This window comes from Microcaecilia unicolor, chromosome 10, assembly GCF_901765095.1.
Source record: "Microcaecilia unicolor chromosome 10, aMicUni1.1, whole genome shotgun sequence".
NCBI lineage: Eukaryota > Metazoa > Chordata > Amphibia > Gymnophiona > Siphonopidae > Microcaecilia > Microcaecilia unicolor.
In genome coordinates, this window is record NC_044040.1 from 173,615,745 (window position 1) to 173,641,414 (window position 25,670).

The 25,670-nt window shown below is 44.2% G+C and overlaps 1 protein-coding gene across 2 annotated transcripts in view; it reads left to right on the forward strand.

Annotated features, from left to right (window-relative positions):
• Positions 1–12,273, forward strand: part of ATP1B3 (ATPase Na+/K+ transporting subunit beta 3) — a 141,839-nt gene extending 129,566 nt beyond the window's left edge. For both annotated transcript variants that reach the window (XM_030216675.1, XM_030216677.1), the window contains exons 6-7: positions 11,055–11,141; positions 11,554–12,273. In XM_030216675.1, coding sequence (XP_030072535.1) covers positions 11,055–11,141; positions 11,554–11,721 — 255 coding nt within the window. In that variant the 3' untranslated portion in view covers positions 11,722–12,273. The remainder of the gene's footprint in view (positions 1–11,054; positions 11,142–11,553) is intronic.
• The last annotated feature ends 13,397 nt before the right edge of the window (positions 12,274–25,670 follow it).

Below are 25,670 nucleotides of genomic sequence, written 5' to 3' on the forward strand. Positions count from 1 at the left end.
CAAAGCAGGGCATGGGCTATTGACTGACTCCAGCAGAGCATAGCTACACAAAGAGTATCCATTCCGGATGACTTACCCGTCTTAAATCCGCTCTCAGCACAAGCAGGCACTTGTAGAGGAAATCTCTGCTCTTCTATGGTCCGAGCAGTTGAACCTGTACCACCAGGGGAAGAAGGGAAAGGGTTCTATTCCAGGTACTTTCTTATGATCATGAAAACGGGGGTATTCTGGCCCATCCTAGATCCAAGGGCCATGAACAAATTTTTGGTAAAGGGAAAAGTTCAGGATGATTTCCTTGGGTACCCTACTCCCTCTCTATTTCAGGAAAACCATTGGCTATGCTCTCTGAACTTGAAGGATGCCTATACCCACATTTTTATACTTCCAACTCACAGGAGGTATCTCAGAGTTTGAGTGGGGAAACTCCACTACCAGTATCATGGCCTGGCATCTGCCCCTAGAGTTTTCACCCAAGTGTCTGGCGGTAGTTTTAGCGTATCTACACAGACTGGGGGTGTATGTGTTTCCCTACCTGCACAATTGGCTGGTCAAAAGCACATCTCAGGAGGGAGCAATGGAGTAAATGTGAATGACTATTCAGATGCTAGAGCTGCTTGGTGTTTGTCATAAATTATCCCAAGTCCCATATTCAACCAGTTTGCCAACTGGAGTACATAGGAGCCCTGCTAGATACGATACAGGCTTAGCCCTTCCTTCCTCAAGCGAGAGCGGATAACTTGCCTTTCAGGTCCGTAGCAGCCAGCAGGTTTCAGCTCAGAAGATGTGGAGATTGATGGGCCACATGGCCTTCACAGTGCATGGCATGGCTCCATTTGAGAGCAGCCTAATGGACCTTAGTTTTCCAGTGGTCTCGGGCAGCTGGGAACCTAATGGATGTCATTCGCATTCCACCGGAGCTGGCTCACACCTTTCTGTGGTGGACAATCTGGTCCAATTAGACTCTGGGACTTCCATTCCAAATACTACCGCCTCAGGTGTTGACAATGGATGCATCCAACCTGGGTTAGGGAGCTCATGTGGATGGGTTTCGTACTCAAGGTCAGTGGTCCGCTCAGGAGGTTCAGTTCCACATCAATCTCCTTGAGCTTTGGGCCATTTGGAATGCTCTAAAGGCTTTCAGAGACCGACTCCAGAACCTAATTGTTCAAATTCAGACAGATAACCAGATTGTGATGTTCTATGGCAGACAGACTGAACAGGATGCTGCAATTACACAAGTGGTCTCTTGAGAGTGGGGCACCCCCTCTGTGAATATTTTCACCACTTATCTCAACAAGGTCCCTCAGTTCTGCTCCAGGCATGGGTCACACTGCAAACTAGCGTCAGATGCCTTCTTCCTGCATTGTGGGCAAGGTCTTCTGTATGCATATCCTCCCATTCCTCTCATAGAGAAGACTTTGCTGAAACTCAGGCAAGATCGGGGCACCATGATTTTGATCGCTTCTTACTGGCCACAACAGATTTGGTTCTCTCTTCTTCTGCAGTTGTCCTCCAAAGATCCATGGTGATTGGACTGTTTTTTTCTGATCCTTACCACAGAACTGAGGGTTCCCTTCTGTAACCCAACCTCTACTCTATGGCCCTCCCGAATTGGATGTTGAGGGAATGGAATTTGGATCCCTCAAATTGCCAGAGGGTATGTCCCGTATTTTGCTGGCTTCCAGGAAAGATTCCACTAAAACGTTTTTCTCTTAAATAGAGAAGGTTTGGTGTGAGGGCAAGGCCTTAGATCCTTTTTCTTGTCCTACACAAAAACTGCTTGATTACCTCCTGCACCTTTCTGATTCTGTTTAAAAAAAACAAAACAAAACAAAAAAACTCTGTAAGGGCTCATCTCGGTGCAATTGGTGCTTATAACTGTGTGGGAGGTAAGTCCATCTCTATACAGCCTTTAGTTTTTCGTTTCATGAGAGGTTTGTTGTTGACAAAGCTCCCTACCAAACCTCCCATTGTGTCGTGGGATCTCAGTTTAGTCTTTTGAGCCTCTGGATACCTGCCATTTGAAGGTTTTGACCTGGAAAGTTGTGTTTCTGGTAGTGGTCACTTCAGCTCGCAGAGTCAATGAATTCCAGGCACTAGTAACTCATCCATCATATATTAAGTTTCATCAAAACAGAGTAGTCCTCCGCACACACCCAGTTCCTTCCTAAAGTAGTGTTGGGAGTTCCATCTTAACCAGTCAATTGTTCTATCAACATTTTCCCCAAGACCTCATGCCCATCCTGATAAAAGTGTATTGCATAACTTAGCCTTCTATATGGAGTGGACTAAAGCCCATAGACAGTCCACCCAGCTTTTCATTTCTTTTGACCTCAATAGGTTGGCGGTGGCCATCAGCAAACGCACACTTTCAAACTGGATAGTAGACTGCATGTTCTTTGCTTATACCGAGGCTGGGCTGACTCTTGAGGGACATGTCGTGATGCACAGTGTCTGAGCCATGGCGGCGTTGGTAGCCCACTTGAGATCAGCCTCCATAGTGGAGACTTGCAAGGCTTCAACGTGGTCTTCAGTCCACACATTCACATCCTACTATTGTCTGGATCAGGATACCTGACGCGACAGTTGTTTCGGACAGGCAATTCTGCAGAATCTGTTCGGTGTCTAGAATCCAACTCCACCCTCCTAGGCCCTGTTTTATTCTGTTCCAGGCTGCACCTCCACAGCTAGTATGTATATAGTTTCAGGTTAGTTGACGTTTGTCTTGACGTTTTGAGATCGATTATCCTAGCCCTATAGCTAGGGATTCCCACATGTGAGAAGAGGAAGACCTGCTTGTCCTTGGAGAAAGCAAAGATACTTACTGTAGGTGGTGTTCTCCAAGGACAGCAGGTTATCTATTCTCACATACCCTCTCACTTCCCTTAGGAGTTGTCTTTAGGCTTTTTCACCTGACTGGAGGACCTGCTAGAGATATCACTAATTGTGACACTAGTAATGTGATTTACGTGATAGAGTGCCCCTGCAGATTAATTTATGTGGTGAGGAGTACTCGCTCTATCAAGACACATTTAACGGAGCATAAATCTCGTATCACCACAAATAATATCCAGGCCCCTTTAGTGGAACACTGGACGCAGAATCAGCATACTGTGGAAGATATTAGATGGAGAATAGTGGAACATGTACAGGTGGGTAAGGAAGGGGGCTCAATAAATCGTTTATTAAATTTCAGAGAACAGTGGTATATATTCACATTACAAACAGTTGTATAAAATAAATTTTTCTTCTCTCCCCAGAGTGGTGCACATACTCTGAGCAATATAGAAGACAATAATCAGAAGGAAACTGCGAGTATGAGAAATCAGCTCTCAAATTTTATTAATGTTCACCAAGGCAGTTATTACAAGATCATTTGTAAGCGCAATCAATTCATTTCTCATAGGGAGGTCAGTCAGTGATCCACACAGGTGTCACAATTACTGAGATCTCCCTGGGTGTGCAGAATATTGCTACTTGAAATTACCTCTATATCTGAGACTCCACAGAATATACAAGCGACATGTACAACCAATTAGTTATGGGAATATAGTACCACAGCTACACATAGGTGTTCTCTGGGTCTGAGTATCTAATACCAAAGCCAATTAGTAGATATAAAAGACTCAAAGCTACTTATGAGAAAGCAATTGGATTACTTGCCAATTCAGATACAATTGATTGGTTTCTCATAGGGAGAGAGCAGCTCGGGTGGTTCAAAGGTACGAGCTGTGGCTATCTCTCTCCATTGAAGCAGGAAGTACAATCACTTATATGCGCTCATTAACACAACAGGTCATACATAGACAATCTGACAACAATCCCATCTGTTGGATATTCTAACATAATGGTTAACACTGATTGGTTATGGTAACGAGTTAATTAGTTTTTTTTTTTTTGGTACATTTGTACCCCGCGCTTTCCCACTCATGGCAGGCTCAATGCAGCTTACATGGGGCAATGGAGGGTTAAGTGACTTGCCCAGAGTCACAAAGAGCTACCTGTGCCTGAGGTGGGAATCGAACTCAGTTTTTACTGGAAAAGTCAGTAATAGACTAGCTTTTACTGGAAGACCAAGTCATCTTCCTGTGGAGCCATCTTGTTCTGTTTTTCAAAAACATCTGTGACCACAATGTTGCTAAACGATGGTACTCTGTTTTTCCACTCATGCCCATTCCTCATTTTGCTGCCTCAGAATGTCACAACAGATCAGTCACACTGAAGTTCAGGTTAAAGTCATGGGCCTGTAAGATTTTTCCTCATTTTAGGTCCTGAACCAAAGTCTCAGACCTTGAACCAAAGCTCATAGCTGTAATAATAATATACACAGTGACACCAGCTGGCTTAAACGTGGAGCTGGAGTGGGCGTCACTCATATAAATCAGTGACTCCATTCATCCTATAGGGAGCCGGGGGAGGGAGCGTGATGTCATTACTAACAAACTACAAATAGATAGACACCGCCGCCATCTTTGCAAGGGATTACCCAGGAGATAGAGCAGCTTTTAAACTAGAAATGGGGGGAAGGCCGACAGTCGCTCAAAAGCGCATGGTTCAGGATACGGTATCTTTCAAAGATATCACCAAAACTGGGAAGATAGGGTATCCTGATAGTGAGGTTGCAAAAAAAGAGACCATAGTAGATCAGGTGTCCTTAAATAAAAATAAAAATCAGACAAAAGATTGCAAATTAATACTGTCAAGTACTGAGCATGATGTAAATAGGAACACCAAACATAGTTTGAAATGTCTATATGCGTATGCAAGGAGCCTAAGAAATAAGATGGGAGTTAGAATATATTGCACTAAATGAAAAATTTGATATAATAGGCATCTCTGAGACCTGGTGGAAGGAGGATAACCAGTCATACCGGGGTACAAATTATATCGTAGTGATAGGGTGGATCGAATTGGTGGAGGGGTAGCATTGTATATTAATGAGAGCCTTGAATCAAATAGATTGAAAATTCTGCAGGAAACAAAACACGTCTTGGAATCACTGTGGATTGAAATTCCATGTGTAAAGGGGAAAAGGATAGTGATAGGAGTGTACTACCGTCCGCCTGGCCAGGATGAACAGACAGAGGCAGAAATGTTAAAGGAAATTAGGGACGCAAACAAACTGGGCAACCCAATAATAATGGGTGATTTCAATTACCCCGATATTGACTGGGTAAATGTAACATCTGGACACGCTAGGGAGGTAAAATTCCTTGATGAAATCAAGGACAGCTTTATGGAGCAGCTGTTGCAGGAGCCGACGAGAGAAGGAAAAATTCTAGACCTAGTCCTTAGTGGAGCGGAGGTAATGGTGCTGGGGCCGCTTGATAACAGTGATCATAATATGATCAGATTTGATATTAGCTTTGAAGTAAGTATACATAGGAAATCAAATACTTTAGTGTTTAACTTTAAAAAAGGAGACTATGATAAAATGAGAAGAACGGTGAAAAGAAAACTTAGAGGAGCAACTGCGAGGGTCAAAAATTTACATCAGGCGTGGATGCTGTTCAAAAACACCATCCTGGAAGCCCAGGCCAAATATATTCCGCGAGGATGGAAGACCAAACGACAGCTGGCGTGGTTAAAAAGTGAGGTGAAGGAAGCTATTAGAGCTAAAAGAAAATCCTTCAGAAAATGGAAGAAGAAACCGACTGAAATAAGAAACGGCATAAGGAATGTCAAGTCAAATGCAAAGCGCTGATAAGGAAGGCTAAGAGGGACTTCGAAAAAAAGATTGCGTTGGAGGTAAAAACACATAGTAAAAACTTTTTTAGGTATATTAAAAGCAAGAAGCCGGCAAAAGAATCGGTTGGACTGCTAGATGACCGAGGAGTAAAAGGGGCAATCAGGGAAGACAAAGCCGTAGCGGAGAGATTAAATGAATTCTTTGCTTCTGTCTTCACAGAGGAAGATTTGGGAGTGATCCCGGCACCGGAAATGGTATTTGAAGCTGACGAGTCGGAGAAACTTAATGAATTCTCTAAACCTGGAGGATGTAATGGGGCAGTTCTACAAACTGAACAGTAGCAAATCTCCTGAACCAGATGGTATTCATCCCAGAGTACTGATAGAACTGAAAAATGAGCTTGCAGAGCTATTGTTAGAAATATGTAATTTATCCTTAAAATTGAGTGTGGTACCGGAAGACTGGAGGGTGGCCAATGTAATGCCGATTTTTAAAAAAGGTTCCAGAGGAGATCCAGGAATTTATAGACCGGTGAGTCTGACGTCGGTGCCGGGCAAAATGGTAGAGACTATTAAGGAAAAAATTACAGAGCATATTCAAAAGCATGGATTAATGAGACAAAGTCAACATGGATTTAGTGAAGGGAAATCTTGCCTCACCAATCTACTACATTTCTTTGAAGGGGTGAACAAACATGTGGCTAAAGGTGAGTCGGTTGATATTGTATATCTGGATTTTCAGAAGACGTTTGACAAAGTACCTCATAAAAGACTCCAGAGGAAATTGGAGAGTCATGGGATAGGAGGTAGTGTTCTATTGTAGATTAAAAACTGGTTAAAAGATAGAAAACAGAGAGTAGGTTTAAATGGTCAGTATTCTCAATGGAGAAGGGTAGTTAGTGGTAGTTAGTGGGGTTCCCCAGGGGTCTGTGCTGGGACAGCTGCTTTTTAACATATTTATAAATGGCCTAGAGATGGGAGTAACTAGTGAGGTAATTAAATTTGCTGATGACACAAAGTTATTCAATCGCGGGAGGATTGTGAAAAATTACAAGAGGACTTTACTGGGCGTCTAAATGGCTGATGACGTTTAATGTGAGCAAGTGCAAAGTGATGCATGTGAGAAAGAGGAACCCGAATTATAGCTACGTCATGCAAGGTTCCACGTTAGGAGTCACGGACCAAGAAAGGGATCTAGGTGTCGTCATTGATGATACGTTGAAACCTGCTCAGTGTGCTGCTGCGGCTAAGAAAGCAAATAGAATGTTAGGTATTATTAGGAAAGGAATGGAAAACAAAAATGAAGATGTTATAATGCCTTTGTATCGCTCCATGGTGCGACCGTACCTCAAATATTGTGTCCAATTCTGGTCGCCGTATCTCAAAAAAGATATAGTGGAATTAGAAAAGGTGCAGAAAAGGGTGACGAAAATGATAAAGGGGATGGGACGACTTCCCTATGAGGAAAGGCTAAAGCGGCTAGGGCTTTTCAGCTTGGAGAAAAGGCGGCTGAGGGGAGATATGATAGAGGTCTATAAAATAATGAGTGGAGTTGAACGGGTAGATGTGAAGCCCCTCTGTTCACGCTTTCCAAAAATACTAGGACTAGGGGGCATGTGATGAAGCTACAATGTAGTAAATTTAAAACAGAGAAAATGTTTCTTCACTCAATGTGTAATTAAACTCTGGAATTCGTTGCCAGAGAATGTGGTAAAGGCGATTAGCTTAGCGGAGTTTTAAAAAGGTTTGGACGGCTTCCTAAAGGAAAAGTCCATAGACCGTTATTAAATGGACTTGGGGAAAATCCACTATTTCTGGGATAAGCAGTATAAAATGTTTTGTACTTTTTTGGGATCTTGCCAGGTATTTGTGATCTGGATTGGCCACTGTTGGAAACAGGATGCTGGGCTTGATGGACCTTTGGTCTTTCCCAGTATGGCAATACTTATGTACCCCATAAAAACTATAGCAGAGCTGGCGCTGAATACGGCTAAGGGTAAGGAAAGTAGTTCTGAATGTATAATGGATCACTGCATGAGATTAGGAAAGTATGGTGCTTGTGTAGTGACCCTGGATATACTTTTCTTGTTTTCTAGGGGAGAGTCCTTGAGACAGCCCATTTTATAGGCAAAACATGCATGTCGGACACCATTAACCCCCAGTCTGACACGTTTAAGAGATGAGTATCTATTAATTGAAGAAGTAAAAATAATGTATAAGACACAACATAGTAGGGTAGTGGAGTGAACTGATGAAGAGGTGGGTGCTGGATCCATTACTATCTTCAGTATTTAGTAATGAGCACCGCTGAGATCACTATTAGTTTAGTTGAAACATACAGGAGAGTATGAACTTGGATTGTGGATACAATATTGGATTACAGTTGTGGTTCCACAAGTAAATATTTATGAGAATTGCCAGTGTGATTGGTCCCATTTACTTAAGCCACTTTGTAACTCTTCATGTTTCAAGAACAGTTGCACTCTTCAGACAACAATTGGCTTGAATGACCTGTGGTAAGGACTATAAGCTGTGTTACACAAGACAGAAAACAATTTCAGGTTGTAGTCCTATGGTCTAGAATGCACTGCTATCTGATATATGGCAACTGCCTTCTTATAAGGAGTTCAGTTTAAGTGGTAAAAGCTTTTATGAAAGTGGAGAATGATTGAGATGGTATATTTTCAGTCACTTCAAGATTATGGCTTTTGTAAATAGTAAGGAAATGTGACTGTTGGAAGGACATTATGATTTGAGAGATTATTGTACAAAATTTGTTTCTGTGAACTGCTTTCAATTGAAAGACAAAGGGGCTCATTTTCAAAGCACTTAGACACACAAAGTACCATGAGCACCAAAGTGGAATATAAATGCCCAGATTAAATTAAATTAGGTATACAAGTCTTGGCTCAGTTGGCACTTCTCATCCCCCATATAGAAGGAATAAGGACGGAGAAGGTTCAGAGCAGGACGGTGACGGGGCCAAAATCAAGAGTGGAAGGTGACAAGGTCCAGGAGGCCAAAGACATACTAGCTACTAAACATTTCAGGTGTTCCTGTACCAAACATTCAACTGTACATCTTAAATAAGGGTCTTTCCTTTGTTCCTTCGAACCAACACGATCCCTTTACTGCCTGGAGGGACATTGCTTGATTGATTAGGATTTTGCAAGTCAAATTATATTTTTTCAATTGTCCTTCTAGTGAAGATGTATCTATTTTCAGAGCCCCATCTAAATGGGTACTTCTAGGACCTTATGGATCCTTTTATATTTACTTTTCAAGAATTAGTACTTCAAGGTATGTCTGTTATGGAATCTCAATTACATGGTAAGATTTGTCAAGATGACTGAAGAAGAGTTTCAGGATTACCTCCTGAAAAACAAGATTAAAACAAGATTATTAAATCAGCTGACAAAGGAAGTTCTACTGTCTTATTACATAAAGATATCATTGATGTCAAATTTTGTACATTCATTAGAGTTCTTTAACAACGCTGGTTACTCGGGCATACTCTCGAGTTAAGAACTAAAGCTGAGAGTAAATATCTTGTGCTGACTGCACCACCTACTGCTGTTTGTTTGTTTGTTTGTTTTTTTATTTATTTCTCACCTTTTTCAGTAGTAGCTCAAAGTGAGTTACATTCAGGTACACTGGGTATTTCCCTATCCCTGGAGGGCTCACAATCTAAGTTTGTACCTGAGGCATTGGAGGGTTAAGTGAACCTCTCGCTTAGACTATTGCAACTTGCTTCTCACAGGTCTCCCACTTAGCCATCTCTCTCCTCTTCAATCTGTTGAAAATTCTGCTGCACGACTAATATTCCGCCAGTGTCGTTATGCTCATATTAGCCCTCTCCTCAAGTCACTTCACTGGCTTCCTATCCGTTTCCGCAAACAGTTCAAACTCCTCTTATTGACCTATAAGTGCATTTATGCTGCAGCTCCTCAGTACACTCTCATCTCTCCCTACATTCCTCCCCGGGAACTCTGTTCACTGGGTAAATCTCTGTCTGCACCCTTCTCCTCCACTGCTAACTCCAGACTCCACCAGTTTAGGACGGATTTCCTTTAAGCTAGGACTGTTACTTTATTGAAATGTGGCTGATGATATATTGACTGTTGTGAATAAGATTGAGTGCTTTATTTCTGTGGTATGTATGTAGACTGGTTAATCAACACTGCTTGTTCATTTTTCCTTGCTGTTTACTGCTGGTGCTCTTGTGTTTGTAATCTGCACTATTGTCGTGGCCTAGCTCTGCTCATGCATTTTCATGGCAAGCCAAAAACTGCTGCTTATTTATTCCACTTGGTTGATGCCCGGAATAACCCATGCTTTAAGATAGAATGCAGAGGTAAGGGTGGACAGAGGGGTTAGTAGGTAAAAGAAACAGTTATAGCAGACTATATGGAACAGTAGAGGGCCAGAAAGGATTTGACAAAGCCAGTTTGCACAGAACAGAGATGGTATGGTTGCAAGGAGGCAATGACAGCCGCCAGCTGGACATGACAGCAAGACTTGGATGAAGTGGTCAATTTTTAGCCTGGGTTGCAGGCTGATTTGGCTGCACTCACTAACTAGTAAGAACTAATATCCTACAAATAGTCAGGATTGTATGGCTTCTAATCCTTCAGCTACAATAAGTAAGTATAACTAGGCAGACCAGGGTGCACCAAGTGATCCTTAACCTCTTTCATCTAATATGTTATATGCAGACAATTCAGTTTTCCTCCAATTCCAATATGGCTATTAGTACACTTTCCCCTCTTCCCCATTTAATACTAAACTGTTGTTCAGTGATATCGTTGGTTTGAACATCTTCTACTTTGTTCTGCAAAATTGAATTTTCTAATTTTCTCTGACACAAATGAAGTGCGAGAACTCTGAGTGGTTTTAAACATTTGTCATGATTCTGAATGCTTCAACAACTAGTACTAAGGTATAATAGTTTAAAAGTTATGCCATTAACTAAATCTATCTCTAAGCATATTGTTTGAGCTTTAGAGCATTAAAATGTTATTGATGTAAAACATTTCTAAAAATTCTAGCAAGAGCTTTTGCTATTGAATTAGTATTTGACTTCAAAGAGCTTGTGATAATGTATATTTTATGTAACATTGCAGGCTAGATGGGGGTTATAAGTAACAAATGCATCATTATATAGAAAATGCATATATATTGGAATGTTGTAAATGTTTTATATTTTTTCTCTAAATGTGTGTGTGGTGGTTTGATTAAGGGAGCCATGTTTTTCAAACGTTTGTAATACTGCTAAAACCTTTTAAGTATTTCTCACTTCATCAAGCCACCTTCCCTTTCTGCAAGGACATAAACCTTAACAGGTGCTTTTTATGTTCCCACTGTAGAAAGACGATGGAGTGCAACTGCTATATTTTCCAGATTATGGAAAAATTGACTTAATGTACTTTCCATACTATGGGAAAAAGGTTCAAGTAAGTATTTTCTTTTTAAAATGTATTTAATTAAAGGGCTTATTTCCAAAACCCTCTAAGTTCAATGCAACTAATGTGAACTTAGTGAGTTTTGGAAATAAGCTCTTCAATTTTACCTTGGAGCGCAGAACTTTGCTTCAACCAACTGTCGTGGCTGCTCGTTTAAAATCCTCTGCGTGACAATTATTGACCAACTACTTCATATGTATGGGCAGAGGGGACTTGTACATGGGAAGTTACATGGTCACAGTAGTACAATTTTTTAGGTTACATTTTTAGTGAAATTGAGTAATACAGCCCAACATTTATTAATAATATACACTTAATGAGTTATTTTTCTTTCAGCATAAGTTCATGAAAATCAAGTTACATTTCAAGTAAAAAGTAATTGTGTTCATATTTTTTTTTTTAGGCCACCTACGCACAACCTTTAGTTGCTGTTAAAATAACTACCAGCAATGCTACCAAGGAAGGAATACAATTTGAATGCAAGATCCATGGGTCTCCTAATTTAAAAAATTCAGATGATCGGGATAAATTCTTGGGACGAATAACTTTCAAAGTTCAAATCCGAGACTAGCATGAGTATAAAAGCTCCACGAAGTAAAATGTTGTGTGTGTGTTTTTATTTTTTTATCGGCTGGACCTGCTATTCTAGGATATGAGACCACCTTGGAGGAGGTTGGGAAGGCACATGACATTCAGGGTAGCATAATAAAGATGATGTGCTTCCAAATCCTAAAGTCTAAACCCCTTAGAATATATTATGTGTCATGCTTATACCTGCTCCCATGGGACCAGTTTACAGACATAGATATCATGCCATAATAGGGACCTGTAAATAGCTGTTTCCAAACATGTCATAGTGGTGGTCTTTGTCCTGTACAGATGTGGTTTTATCCCCTAAATGAGTGTCTAAAGCTTAATGTGCTGTGCTATGTAAATATTTAATTGATTTAACACTGGTTTAACTGTCATATCTCAACACCGACACAGTTTTAGGGATCAAATGAGGAAGTGGAATGGTACCTGACCAACACAAAATGATTTTATAATCTGCAAGAATTGTTGTGTGCAGATGCCTTAAGTCCTGTATGAAAAAAAATGAAATAAAGTGGATTTTAAAAGTTTATAGTACTGTTGTGTGGATTAATATGTGAACAGTTATCTGTGAAATGCATGAAATTCATGTCACTGTGATTTTAAGCACGGAACAAAGTCATATATAATCTAGTTCACTAATAAAATACTCATTGCAATTAAAATACAGGGGAGGTGAATGGAAATTTTCTGATCTAACAAAACAAAATGATTATATAAAGTATTTCAAATTTGGAGTTCCAGTCAAAAACAATAGGAAAGCCTTTAACGCTACAGAACAGGATATTAAGTATTATTAAGTATTAAGGAAGTATGGCTTCCTTGAGTAGCCAAAAAAAAAAAGTGGAACTAGCTAGGACAGGTAGTGTAAGATCAACAGCCCGACACAGCACTGTTTCGGCGGAATATGCCTGTATTGGGGTCAACACATCCAAATAAGTGTAGATATATCTCTTTCTTTTAGCATAATTACAAACAATACTATTAATAAAAATCTAGCAATTTTCCAAAACATGTTATGAGAGGTGCATTCTTGTTTTGGAAGATTGCTGGAATAATAATTTGTAATTGAATAATTGGATCAAGTTGAAAGGTGTACACTTAATGACATATTGGCATGTTTCCCCTTTTCTCCATTCAGACTTATTCAGGTCTATATGGTGGGCTCAGCTGAAACAGCCAAGGTAAAGGGTGTTTCCGTAGCACCCTATCAGACCAGTCCAGATAAATTGGTTGTGTCCCTCTAACAGTGGATGAAGACAGAGGAATAAAATAATTCTTGTGACTTGCCCCTCAAGAGTATTATGCAGCATAGAATATTCAGTATTTTCTCTGTCTCCCAAGCGGATGGATGATGGGCTAACAGCTCCTGACCTGGTTTATGACTAGTTTCACTACTACTTCTACTTAACATTTCTATAACGCTACTAGACGTACGGAGCACTGTACACTGGACATGAAGAGACAGTCCCTGCTCAACAGAGCTTACAGTCTAATTAGGACAAAAAAACTGGACAAATAAGGGATAAGAGAATTACTAAGGTGGGATTCATAAAACATGGGTACTAGCCTTTTTGGGTTTTCTGCTCCCAAGCCAATTTTATACTGAGACTCAGTTGAGTTTAGGGGTGCCTGTTTGGTTTGTTCTCCTGAACCAGCTTCTCAGCTGTGTTCCATTTAGTTGGGGGTGCCCTCCTGGGCTTGTTCCCCTTACCCAGTTTAATGCCTGAGTTTCAGTTGAAGTGCCTTCTTTGGAATAAGCTCCTGTTAGAAAAACAAACCAAAAAAAGGCAGAAGGGTCATGTGATGCCATACGCTGGAGTAGCTGCTGTTGAGCATTGTTCCCGGGCCCCACTACCCAAATCCCCCTCTAGCACCAAATTTTTGACCTCCTTCAGAACAACCTGCACAATTGTGGATACAGTAACACTTTCCTGTGGGGGTAGTCTGTACTGCAGCACTCTGTGGCAGCTAAAGAATTCCAAAAGGGAAACGATTGGCCCCATCTGGCGAACCTGCCCAGCCTGATTGAACCTTCATCCAGCTCGGCGTGGACTGCAGAAATCATAATGGAAGTTAAAGCTGCATTGGAGATTACGCTCTCCCAACAGTTCAGAATCGTTGCGAATAAAATAGATTCTGTATCGGAAAGTATGGGAGAAATGCGGTGTGAGTTTGGGGCTTTACAGCAGAGAGTGGATATTTTGGAGTCCTCTATGCAGGTTCTAGACGTGGCATCACAATGTGTTGATAAGTGCATCGCTCAGCTGGAAATCAAATTTGGATGATCTAGAAAACTGGGATAGATGCAACAATTTGCAATTTGTCAGTTTACCGGAATTGATTTGTGAAGTGGACTTGAGAAGATTTTTGGAAACCTAGTTGGGCTCGTCGTTGCAGCTTCAAAGCCATGCGGGACCCCTGTGTATCGAGTAGGCACATCATCTGGGGCCTAGGCAGAAGGTGAATGCATGACCCAGAGCAGTGATCATCAAACTATTGAACTTTTGCCATAAACAAGAAATTCTGCAAGCGCTGAGAGCAGGGAAGATGCGCTGTTATGAGGGACGCCGAATCCTCTGCTTTCAAGACTACTCTGCTTTGATGTTGGCAAAGTGAAAAGAGTTTAACCCTATTTGTACATCTTGAGAAAAAGATATGTTTTGTGCTGCTTTATCCAGCTTGCTTGGGCATCGACCATGGAGGCAAGCAACACTATGTGGACACTGTGAAGGAAGCGCAGGACTTCTTGACCCGAGTGGTGGAAGGCCAAACCAGCTCTTAAAATGACTTGGCTGAACAGCTGTGGTGGACGGTGTGGAGAAACCAAATGAGGGTATTTTTTCCCCCCTTTCTCTACTTTAGGTGGAGATCTGCTGCTGCCCTGATGTGGCCCGGGCTTGTTTTTGAGACTCTGTGTGCAAAGCTACAGGCCTGCAGGGACAATGGACAATATTATTGGGGGGAGGGGTGTGGATAAATGATTTTTTTCTTTCTCATTTTTGCTGCTGGTGCCGTACCGCTCCCTGCAACGACACGGCAATGAAGGGTGTCAGTGGGTTCTTTGGCGGTGTGGAGTCTCTGCTTTGGAAGGATTGTGATCTGCATGTATGTTGTTGGTTTTTGTTTTTAAATCTTTGTGGGTCTTGGTTGACTTTGGGAATTATGGGCTATGCTTTGCCGGGACATTGGATGATATTAACTACTATAGCCACAAATGTAAGGTTAGGGATAGGGAGACTTTGCAACTGGAAAGGCGGGTACGCTCTGAGAGGAGGCATTTTGGATCCAATCCTACACAAAATAAGATCCAGTTTCTTAGCACTCAAACACTATTGAATGAACTTCTCCATCGGAAGGTGCAAAAATCAGCGTAGTTTTTTAAATATCAACTCAATAGATTTGTGAATAAGATGGGGGCATTGCTTGCCCAAATTACTCAGTTGTGTGAAGGGCATCGCAAGTTCTTGCAAATGAGGGAAGCAGATGAGCAAGTGACTCTGAGAACAAGATACACTATTTGTTTAAGACCTTTTATGAGAACTTCTGTTCGCAGCCCCAGGATCTGGGTCTTGAGATGGATGCATATTTGGATAATATCGATCTCCTGCGGATATTGGCAGATGACCGTATCCTTCTGAGTGCACCTATTACTTCTGAAGAGGTTGAATGGGCAATTCAGCATAGTCCGTTGGCAAAAGCTTTGGGTCCTGATGGACTGCGGGCCAAATTTTACAGGCTTCTGCGGGGGGGGGGGGGGGGGGGGGGGATTGCCTCTACTCTTGTGGGAGTTTTCAACACAATAATAGGTAGCCAGTCTCTACCCGCTAGCTTTCAGTGGCTCAGATTATAGTGATCCTGAAACCAAAGAGAGATGTGAAACTTCCCGAATCTTATCGTCCAATCTCTTTACTGTGTGTAGAGGCCAAAATGTGGCAAACATATTAGCTACAAGGTTGGCCCAGATACTCCCGTCTGTACTGTTAGATTCGCAGGTCAAATTTGTTAAGGGGCGATATGTGTTCAAGAATATCAGGAGCATTCTGGCTTCGTTGGAATAGATGCATTGGAAAAAGGACTCTTCACTCTTAATCAGCTTTGACGCTGAAAAAAACGTTTGACCATGTACGCTGGGACTTTTTGTTCCCCGTTTTATGTCACTATGGTATAGAAGGTACATTTGAGCAGGCGGTACAAACATTGCATTCAAACCCAAAGGCAAGGGTTTGGGTTAATGATGGACCAACAAGGAGTTTGGTATATATCAAGGTACTCGCCAGGGCTGCCTGTTGTCCCCTCTATTGTTTGCCCTGACCTTCGATCCACTATTGCGGGAAATCCAGGACCACCTGGAAATCTAGGGGGGTCCAGATTGGATCCCACATATTTAAACTTGCTGCACTTGCTGATCTGGTCCTGGTCCGCATACAGTTCAAGCTTCTCCTTCTAACCTACAAATGCACTCAATCTACAGCCCCTCCTTACCTCTCTACCCTCATCTCCCCTTACGTTCCTACCCGTAACCTCCGCTCTCAAGACAAATCCCTCCTTTCAGTACCCTTCTCCACCACCGCCAACTCCAGGCTCCGCCCTTTCTGCCTTGCCTCACCCCATGCTTGGAATAAACTCCCTGAGCCCATACGCCAGGCCCCCTCCCTACCCATCTTCAAATCCTTGCTCAAAGCCCATCTCTTCAATGTCGCCTTTGGCACCTAACCACTATCAAGAAATCTAGACTGCCCAACTTGTCATTTCGTCCTTTAGATTGTAAGCTCCTTTGAGCAGGGACTGTCCTTTGTACAGCGCTGCTTAGCCCTAGTAGCGCTATAGAAATGTCAAGTAGTAGTCCATCTGAGAAATGCGAAGTCCTCTTTACCGGCCTTATTGGAAGCTTTCACTGATTATGGGGACTTCTCGGACTTCACGTTGAACTACTAGAAATCTGAAGCTTTGAGGGCTGGCAATGTTAGGATTTTGATGAAAGTTTTTCTCTGCAGTGGGTGCATCATACATTTTGAAAGGCATTTTTTCAACCTTCTGATCCACGTCAATTGCATTCTACTAATATTCCACATCTGTTGCGTGAGACCAAAAAACATCTGGATTTATGGGCATATTTACCCCTGTCTCTGAGTGGATGTATTAGTCTTTTTCAGTTAACCATTTTCTCCGAGGACAAGCAGAATGATTGTTCTCACTGATGCTGCTTGTTCTCACTGATGGGTTGACGTCCATGGCGGCCCAGGAATGGCAATTTTTCATAGCAAAAATAGACAAAGTTTTGTCAGAGCCTTCTGGAACAAAGGGCGCACGCACCACGCGTGTGCGGCCATCTTTCCGCCCGTCGCATGAGAGTCCCCGCTCAGTTTTTCTTTTTCCGTGGTGGAGAGTTGCTTTTTTTCTCGGTCTCTCTCCGCAGTCCCAGTGAAAGATCTTCGTTTGAGAGTTATTCTCTCTTTTTGTCCTGTTTGTTTACTTTACTCTGTTTCCCTTCAAGTGTAAAAAAAAAAAATAATAATAATCCTTTATTTCTTAGTTTAGCCCTCTAAGTTTCCTTTTGTTTTCGTCGCGGCCCTCTTAGGCCGCATGTACGTGGCTTCTCATTTTTGTGCCCTTTTATTTTGGCACAGTCGCGAATTTTGACTTCGCTGTCGCTATTTTTCCATCCATGTCATCGAGGACTCCCAGCAGCTTCAAGAAGTGTACTCTGTGCAACCAGTCGATCTCAGGTACCGATCCCCACGCGTGGTGTCTTCAGTGCCTTGGGCCCGACCGTCGCCCAGACGCATGTAAGTTGTGTCTTAGCCTTAAAAGGCAGACTCAAGCGTCGAGAAAAGCTCTCCCAAGATCATATTTTTGGAGCTTCGACCGGTTCTTCGACGTCGACATCGGCACCGAATTCAGGAGCACAGGTAATGGCTGTCTGGAGACCACTACACGCTGGGAGCAGTGAGTCGTCGAGTGGGTCTCCACCTGCCTTGAAGTCTCCTGCTGTACAGGCCCCACGGGACCGACCACTCTCGGACCCGACCCCGAGGAGGAGTGTGGATTCCATATCCTCGTCGATACCGAGGAGTATCAATGACATGCATCAAATGAAGGCGAAGAAGCATCGTCATCGGTCTACTTCCAGACACGGTACCGGGAGCTCTGGGGCGTCGAAGGATTCAGCACCCATGAAGCGCCGATGCCGGGAGGACCGCTTACCCTCCATTGGTGCGTCGGTCTTCGTGCAGCCCGGTACCGTCTGCTCAACCTCCACAGATTCTGACACCAATTCTTGCACCGACCCCGCAGCCTTGCTCGACAGCAACTCTAGACGAGCGCATCCGAGCCATTCTTCCAGGTCTTCTGGAGGGGTTGCTGCATCAGTCTGCTCCGGTACCGGAGGTGCTTGTGCCTTCCATACCGTCGGTGGAAGCAGCAGCTGGCTGTATGCCTGCGGTGAGGTCTTTGCTGCCGGTGCCGCCTGCCGCGTTACCCAGGTCAACTCCCCGACGACATCGCTGGAGGGAGCTTCATCACCGCCGGCATGGGAGTCGACTTCTCGCCATCGAGGACACAGTTCCTCGGCGTCAAGACGGGCCCGGTTTCGGACTGCAGTTAAGGAACTCTTGTCCAATACCGATGAGGATGCCTCATGGGATGAAGGGGGAGGATCCCAGGTATTTCTCTTCCGAGGAGTCTTGTGGTCTTCCCTCTGATCCTACTCCAGAAAGAAAGCTTTCTCCTCCGGAGAGTCTTTCTGTCTCTTTATTTGTCCAGGAAATGTCTGTGGCTATTCCCTTCCCTGTGGTATCTGAGGATGAGCCCAGGACTGAGATGCTCGAGGTCCTTGACTATCCTTTGCCACCTAAGGAGTCATCCACGGTTCCTTTGCATAATGTGCTCAAGGAGACACTTAATGCGGAACTGGATGAAACCACTAAGTAATCCCACCATTCCCAAGAAAGCTGAGTCCCAATATCAGATTCACGGAGATCCTGAGCTAATGAAGTTGCAGTTACCTCATGACTCTATGGTTGTGGATTCCACTCTCAAGAGAGCCAGAAGTTCTAGAGATTTTGCCTCGGCGCCCCCGGGACGAGAATCTAGAACTTTAGACTTTTGGGAGGAAGGTGTATCAGGCCTCTATGCTTGTGGCCAAAATTCAGTCTTACCAGCTCTACACGAGCATTCACTTGAGGAACACAGTGAAGCAACTGGCGGACTTGGTTGATAAGCTCCCTCCGGAGCAGGCCAAGCCTTTTCAGGAGGTGGTCAGGCAGCAGAAGGTGTGTCGTAAATTCCTGTCCAGGGATGCTTACGACTCTTTTGAGAACCGCTGCCCAAGGTATAGTGACGCGCAGACTCTCAAGGCTGCTTGCCTCTGACCTGGACAATCGAGTCCAGCAGTGGATTGCGGATGTCCCTTGCCGGGAGGATAATATTTTTGGTGAGAAAGTCGAGCAAGTGGTTGATCAGATCACGCAGCGGGAAACCGCTATGGACAATCTCTCCTGCCAGGTGTCTTCTGCTACTATCTCAACAGGTAGATGATTTTTCCGGAGAAAGAAGAATGCTCCTTACGCCTATAACAAGCGTAGGTACAATCCTCCTTCTTGACAGCCTTCCCAGGTTCATCCCCAGCGCGCTTGTTCTCACCAACAGCGTGGGCCAAGGCAGACCCCTGTGGCTCCCAGCAAAAGCAAGGGATGGGCTTTTGATTGGCTGCAGCTGAGCATAGCCGCTGTAAAGGTGCCCGTGCCAGACGACTTGCCAGTCAGAGGGAGGTTAAAATGTTTTCACCAAAGGTGACCTCTCATAACCTCCAATCGGTGGGTTCTTCAAATAGTCTGGTTAAGATACTCCCTCAGTTTGATCTCAGTCCTTCAGCTTCCAGCACAGGCAGGTACTTGCAGAGGAACTCTCTGCCCTTCTCAGTGCCAATGCGGTCGAGCTCGTTCCACCAGGGCAAGAAAGGCTGGGATTCTATTCCAGGAACTTTCTTGTGCAAAAGAAAACGGGGGATGCGTCCCATCCAAGACCCAAGGGCCCTGAACAAATTCCTGGCCCGAGAAAAGTTCAGGATGGTTTCCCTGGGCACCCTTCTTCCCATGATTCAGGAAAACGATTGGCTATGCTCTCTGGACTTAAAGGATGCCTATACACACATCCCGATACTTCCAGCTCACAGGAGGTATCTTCGATTCCGTCTGGGAGTGCAGCACTTTCAGTATTGTGTGCTGCCCTTTGGTCTGGCATCTGCATCCAGGGTCTTTACAAAATGCCTGGCAGTAGTTGCAGCGTCGCTACACAGACTGGGAGTGCATGTGTTCCCTTATCTCGATGATTGGCTGGTGAAGAACACCTCAGAGGCAGTAGCTCTACAGTCCATGCAGATGACTATTCAACTGCTGGAACTACTCGGGTTTGTCATAAATTACCCCAAGTCCCATCTTTTCCCCGCTCAGCGATTGGAATTTATAGGAGCTCTGCTGGACTCACAGGCGGCTCGTGCCTATCTTCCCGAGGAGAGAACAGACAATCTTCTGTCTCTAGTTTCCATGGCCAGAGCGTCTCAGAAGCTCACAGCTCGGCAGATGCTTCTAGGCCATATGGCCTCCACAGTCCATGTGACACCCATGGCCCGTCTTCAAATGAGATCAGCTGAATGGACCCTAGCTTCCCAATGGTATCAAGCTGCGGGGGATCTAGAGGATGCAATCCAGCTGTCCACCGATTTTCACAATTCCCTTCAGTGGTGGACCATTCGATCCAATTTGACCTTGGGACATCCCTTTCAAATTCCTCAGCCACAAAAAGTGCTGACAACAGATGCATCCCTCCTGGGGTGGGGAGCTCATGTCGATGGGCTTCACACTCAAGGAGTTTGGTCCCTCCAGGAAAAAGGTCTTCAGATCAATATCCTGGAGTTTCGAGCGGTCTGGAACGCTGTAAACTACTACTACTATTTAGCATTTCTATAGCGCTACAAGGTGTACGCAGCGCTGCACAAACGGCTTTCAGAGATCGGCTGTCCAATCAAATTATTCAAATTCAGACAATCAGGTTGCCATTTACTACATCAACAAGCAGGGGGGCACCGGATCTCGCCCCCTGTGTCGGAAAGCCGTCCAGATGTGGCTTTGGGCTCGCCGTCACGGCATGTTTCTCTAAGCTACGTATCTGGCAGGCGTAAACAACAGTCTGGCCGACAGGTTGAGCAGGATTATGCAACCTCATGAGTGGTCACTCAACTCGGGTGTGGTACGCAAGATCTTCCGAGAGTGGGGCACCCCCTCGGTGGATCTTTTTGCCACTCAGATCAATCACAAGGTCCCTCAGTTCTGTTCCAGACTTCAGGCCCACGACAGACTAGCGTCGGATGCTTTTCTCCTTCATTGGCTTCATTGGCTCCCACTTAAAGAACACATCACGTTAAAATTTGCTCCCTAGTTCACAAAATCATTCATGGAGATGCACCAGCCTACATGTCAGACCTGATAGACTTACCACCCAGGAATGCCAAAAGATCATCCCGCACATTCCTTGATCTGCACTTTCCTAACTGCAAAGGTCTAAAATACAAATTAATGCATGCGTCAAACTTTATCTACTTAAGTACACAGTTATGGAACGCACTGCCGCGCAATTTAAAAACGATCTACGAACTAACAAACTACTGAAGACCCATCTCTTTAACAAGGCTTACCACAAAGATCAACCAATGTGAATATACATAACTCCTCCACACATAGTTAGAACTGTCTTATAATATCTGCTTGTTATACTACTATCATGTCTTATCGTTATCACGTTACCAAAGATTCGTCTGTAACACTAAACGCCTATTTCCTACTATATTTCCACTACTCATGATGTATTGTAAGCCACATTGAGCCTGCAAAGAGGTGGGAAAAAGTGGGATACAGATGCAATAAATAAATAAATATGCATATCCTCCCATACCTCTGGTGGGAAAGACTTTGCTGAAACTCAAGCAAGACCGCGGAACCATGATTCTGATTGCTCCCTTCTCGCCGCGTCAGATTTGGTTCCCTCTTCTTCTGGAGTTGTCCTCCGAAGAACCGTGGAGATTGGACTGTTTTCCAACACTCAGAACGAAGGGGTGCTTCTGCATCCCAGCCTCCAGTCTCTGGCTCTCACGGCCTGGATGTTGAGAGCATAGAATTCGCTTCCTTGGGTCTCTCTGAGGGTGTCTTCCAGGTTTTGCTTGCTTCCAGGAAAGATGCCACGAAGAGGTGCTACTTTTTCAAATGGAGGAGGTTTGCCGTCTGGTGTGATAGCAAGGCCCTAGATCTCGCTCTTGTCCTACACAGACCCTGCTTGAATACCTTCTACACTTGTCAGAGTCTGGTCTCAAGACCAACTCTGTAAGAGTTCATCTTAGCGCAATTAGTGCTTATCACTATCGTGTAGAGGGTAAGCCTATCTCTGGACAGCCTTTAGTTCGCTTCAAGAGAGGTTTGCTTTTGTTAAAGCCCCCTGTCAAACCTCCACCAGTGTCATGGGATCTCAATGTCGTCCTCACCCAGCTGATGAAGCCTCCTTTTGAGCCTCTGAATTCCTGCCATCTGAAGTACCTGACCTGGAAGGTAATTTTCTTGGTGGCTGTTACTTCAGCTCGTAGAGTCAGAGAGCTCCAAGCCTTGGTAGTGCATGCTCCTTATCTCAAGTTTCATCACAACAGAGTAGTCCTCCGCACGTACCCTAAGTTCTTAACAAAGGTGGTGTCGGAGTTCCATCTGAATTGTCTTGCCAACATTTTTTCCCTATCCTCATACCCACCCTGCTGAACGTCAGTTGCACACCTTGGACTGCAAGAGAGCATTGGCCTTTTACGTGGAGTGGACAAGCCCCTTCAGACAGTCCGCCCAAATGTTTGTTTCTTTTGATCCCAACAGAAGGGGAGTCGCAGTCAGGAAACGCACCATTTCCAATTGGCTAGCAGATTGCATTTCCTTCACTTATGCCCAAGCTGGGCTGAATCTTGAGGGTCATGTCACGGCTCAAAGTGTTAGAGCAATGGCAGCATCGGTGGCCCACTTGAAGTCAGCCACTATAGAGGAGATTTGCAAGGCTACAACGTGGTCATCAATCCATACATTCACATCTCACTACTGCCTTCAGCAGGATACCCGACGCAACAGTCGGTTTGGGCAGTCGGTGCTGCAGAATCTGTTTGCAGTTTAGAATCCAACTCCACCCCCCTAGGCCTATTTGTATTCTGTTCCAGGCTGCACTCTCAGATGTTTCTGCTTTTAGGTCAATTTCAGTTAAGTCCTCGCCGTTGCGAGGCCCAATTGACCTTCTTTGTTGTTTTGAGTGAGCCTGGGTGCTAGGTATACTGCATCAGTGAGAACAAGCAGCCTGCTTGTCCTTGGAGAAAGCGAAGATACATACCTGTAGCAGGTGTTCTCCAAGGACAGCAGGCTGATTGTTCTCACAAACCCGCCCACCTCCCCTTTGGAGTTGTTCTTTTCCTTGTTATTGCTTTTTGATATAACTGAGTGGGGACTCTTGCACGACAGGCAGGAAGATGGCTGCGCATGCACGGTGCGCGTGTCCCGCGTTCCAGAAGGCTCTGGCAAAACTTTGTCTATTTTTGCTATGAAAAATTGCCGTTCCTGGGCCGCCGTGGACGTCAACCCATCAGTGAGAACAAGCAGCCTGCGGTCCTCGAAGAACACCTGCTACAGGTATATATCTTCGCTTTCCCCAAAGTGGTTATATCTATTGCAGATTCTACCCATTAAGTTGAACCGGAAAGAATTGAGTCAGTTGTATAAGATGGTTGGTGCCTTCTGTTGGGGGGGGGGGGGGGGGTAGGAAACCTAAGATGTGGATTTCATTTCTTTTGGGCATGTGGGGAACTGGGCCTCCCGGATCTGCGGCTTTACAATCAGGCTTGCTTAGCTAGACATCTGAAGGATGGGCTCTGAAAGACGTTGAAATATATTCCAGTGGCTCTGGAGGGAGACTATTTTGCATCTTTCCTTCTTATTACATGCCAGTACTACTACTACTTATCATTTCTATAGCACTACTAGATGTACGCAGCGCTGTACACTTGAACATGAAGAGACAGTCCCTGCTCGACAGAGCTTACAATCTAATTAGGACAGACAAACAGGACAAATAAGAGATAAGGGAATTACTAAGGTGGGGGTGATAAAATTAAGGGTACTGAATACTGAGTAAGGGTTAGGAGTTAAAAGCAGCATCAAAAGGTGCATTGAGTTTAAGATCTGTAAGACCATACACAAAATCATATAAGCAGATGCCCCACTCTACATGTTAAACCTAGTGGACCTGCCACCCAGAAATGCCAAAAGATCAGCCCGCAAATTCCTCAACCTGAACTTCCCCAGCTGTAAAGGACTTAAATATAAGCAGGCATACGCCACTACCTTCTCGTACTTATACGGTCTGTGCCAGAGCCGGTGGTTGGGAGGTGGGGATAGTGCTGGGCAGACTTATACGGTCTGTGCCCTGAAGAGCACAGGTACAAATCAAAGTAGGGTATACACAAAAAGCAGCAAATATGAGTTATCTTGTTGGGCAGACTGGATGGACCGTGCAGGTCTTTTTCTGCCGTCATCTACTATGTTACTATGTATGTTACCTTCTCCTACAGAAGTACACAGCTATGGAACGCACTACCCACAGCCTTGAAAACCATGGACAATCTAACCAACTTCTGCAAATCTTTGAAGACACATCTCTTCAAGAAAGCCTACAAAAAGAACCCTTAACAATTCAATTCACTACCCATCCCACTCAAGTATTAAAATACACCTCTTAAACCCCACCCTATCTAACACTTCTCTACTCCCTCATACATCTTCTGATTATTACTGATTGTATCTAAGATTCTGTCATGACTATGTCATAACAACACTCTGTAAGCCACATTGAGCCTGCAAATAGGTGGGATGTGGGGTACAAATTCAATAAATAATAGATTTAAAGACAGCCAGAGATGGGGCTTGACGGACCGGCTCAGGAAGTTTATTCGAGGCATATGGTGCGGCAAGATAAAAGGAACAGAGTCTGGAGTTAGCGGTGGAGGAGAAGGGTGCAGAACATGCCCCCTCCCCCGTTGCTTTCAGAGTCAGGGCGTTATAGCTGGTTGTTGAGACCATTAAGGGAGCTATGGTTGGATCTGATGAAACTTTGGGGGGGAAGTTCGGTACACACGATATTATTGCCTATACGAGGAAATGGTGAATTTACCCCTGGCATGGAAAGCAGTGCGTTTAATCGCTGGGACATGCTGGGATTTTCCTCCCTAGAATATTTTTTTAACAGACCAGGGACTTCTCAGACAGTTTATATCGATGCCAGCAGCAGTTCGAAAATGTAGGGGGGCAGAATATGCTTACTGCAAACTGAACTGGCTAATTATGTTGGTTCATTAGATAGTAGGGACCTATAATTCTCTGTCCACAAGCATTTGCAATCTTTGTTCCAAGGAGCTCCAGAGAGCAAGGTTACTATTTCAGTGTTACATAAATAGGTCCAGAGAAAGATTATGGGACCTTGCAACAGGCCTGGACCTGAGAGGTAGGCCCATCCTTTGGCTTGCTTAACTTCCCCAATTTGATAAAGAGTATTTCCCACCTTGTGCAGGGAGTGGATTTACAGGAGTGTCAGTTTAGGATTTTACACAGGGCTTATTCCTTGTCATCAACAGCAGATGAATCCATTAACTGATAGGTTGTATCCGCCTACCAGCAGGTGGAGATAGAGAGCACTGAAAGCACATGGTGTTCCTGAACGCCCAGCCCCCTCTGCCTTCAGTATGTCTCTATCTCCCAGCAGGTGTGGACGTCGCTTTCTGAGCTCCTGGATTTCTGCCTGGAGTGGCTCCTGTGCTTTGCCAGTATAGCAGGGGGTGTTGTGGCTGGTGGTGCCCACTTTAAA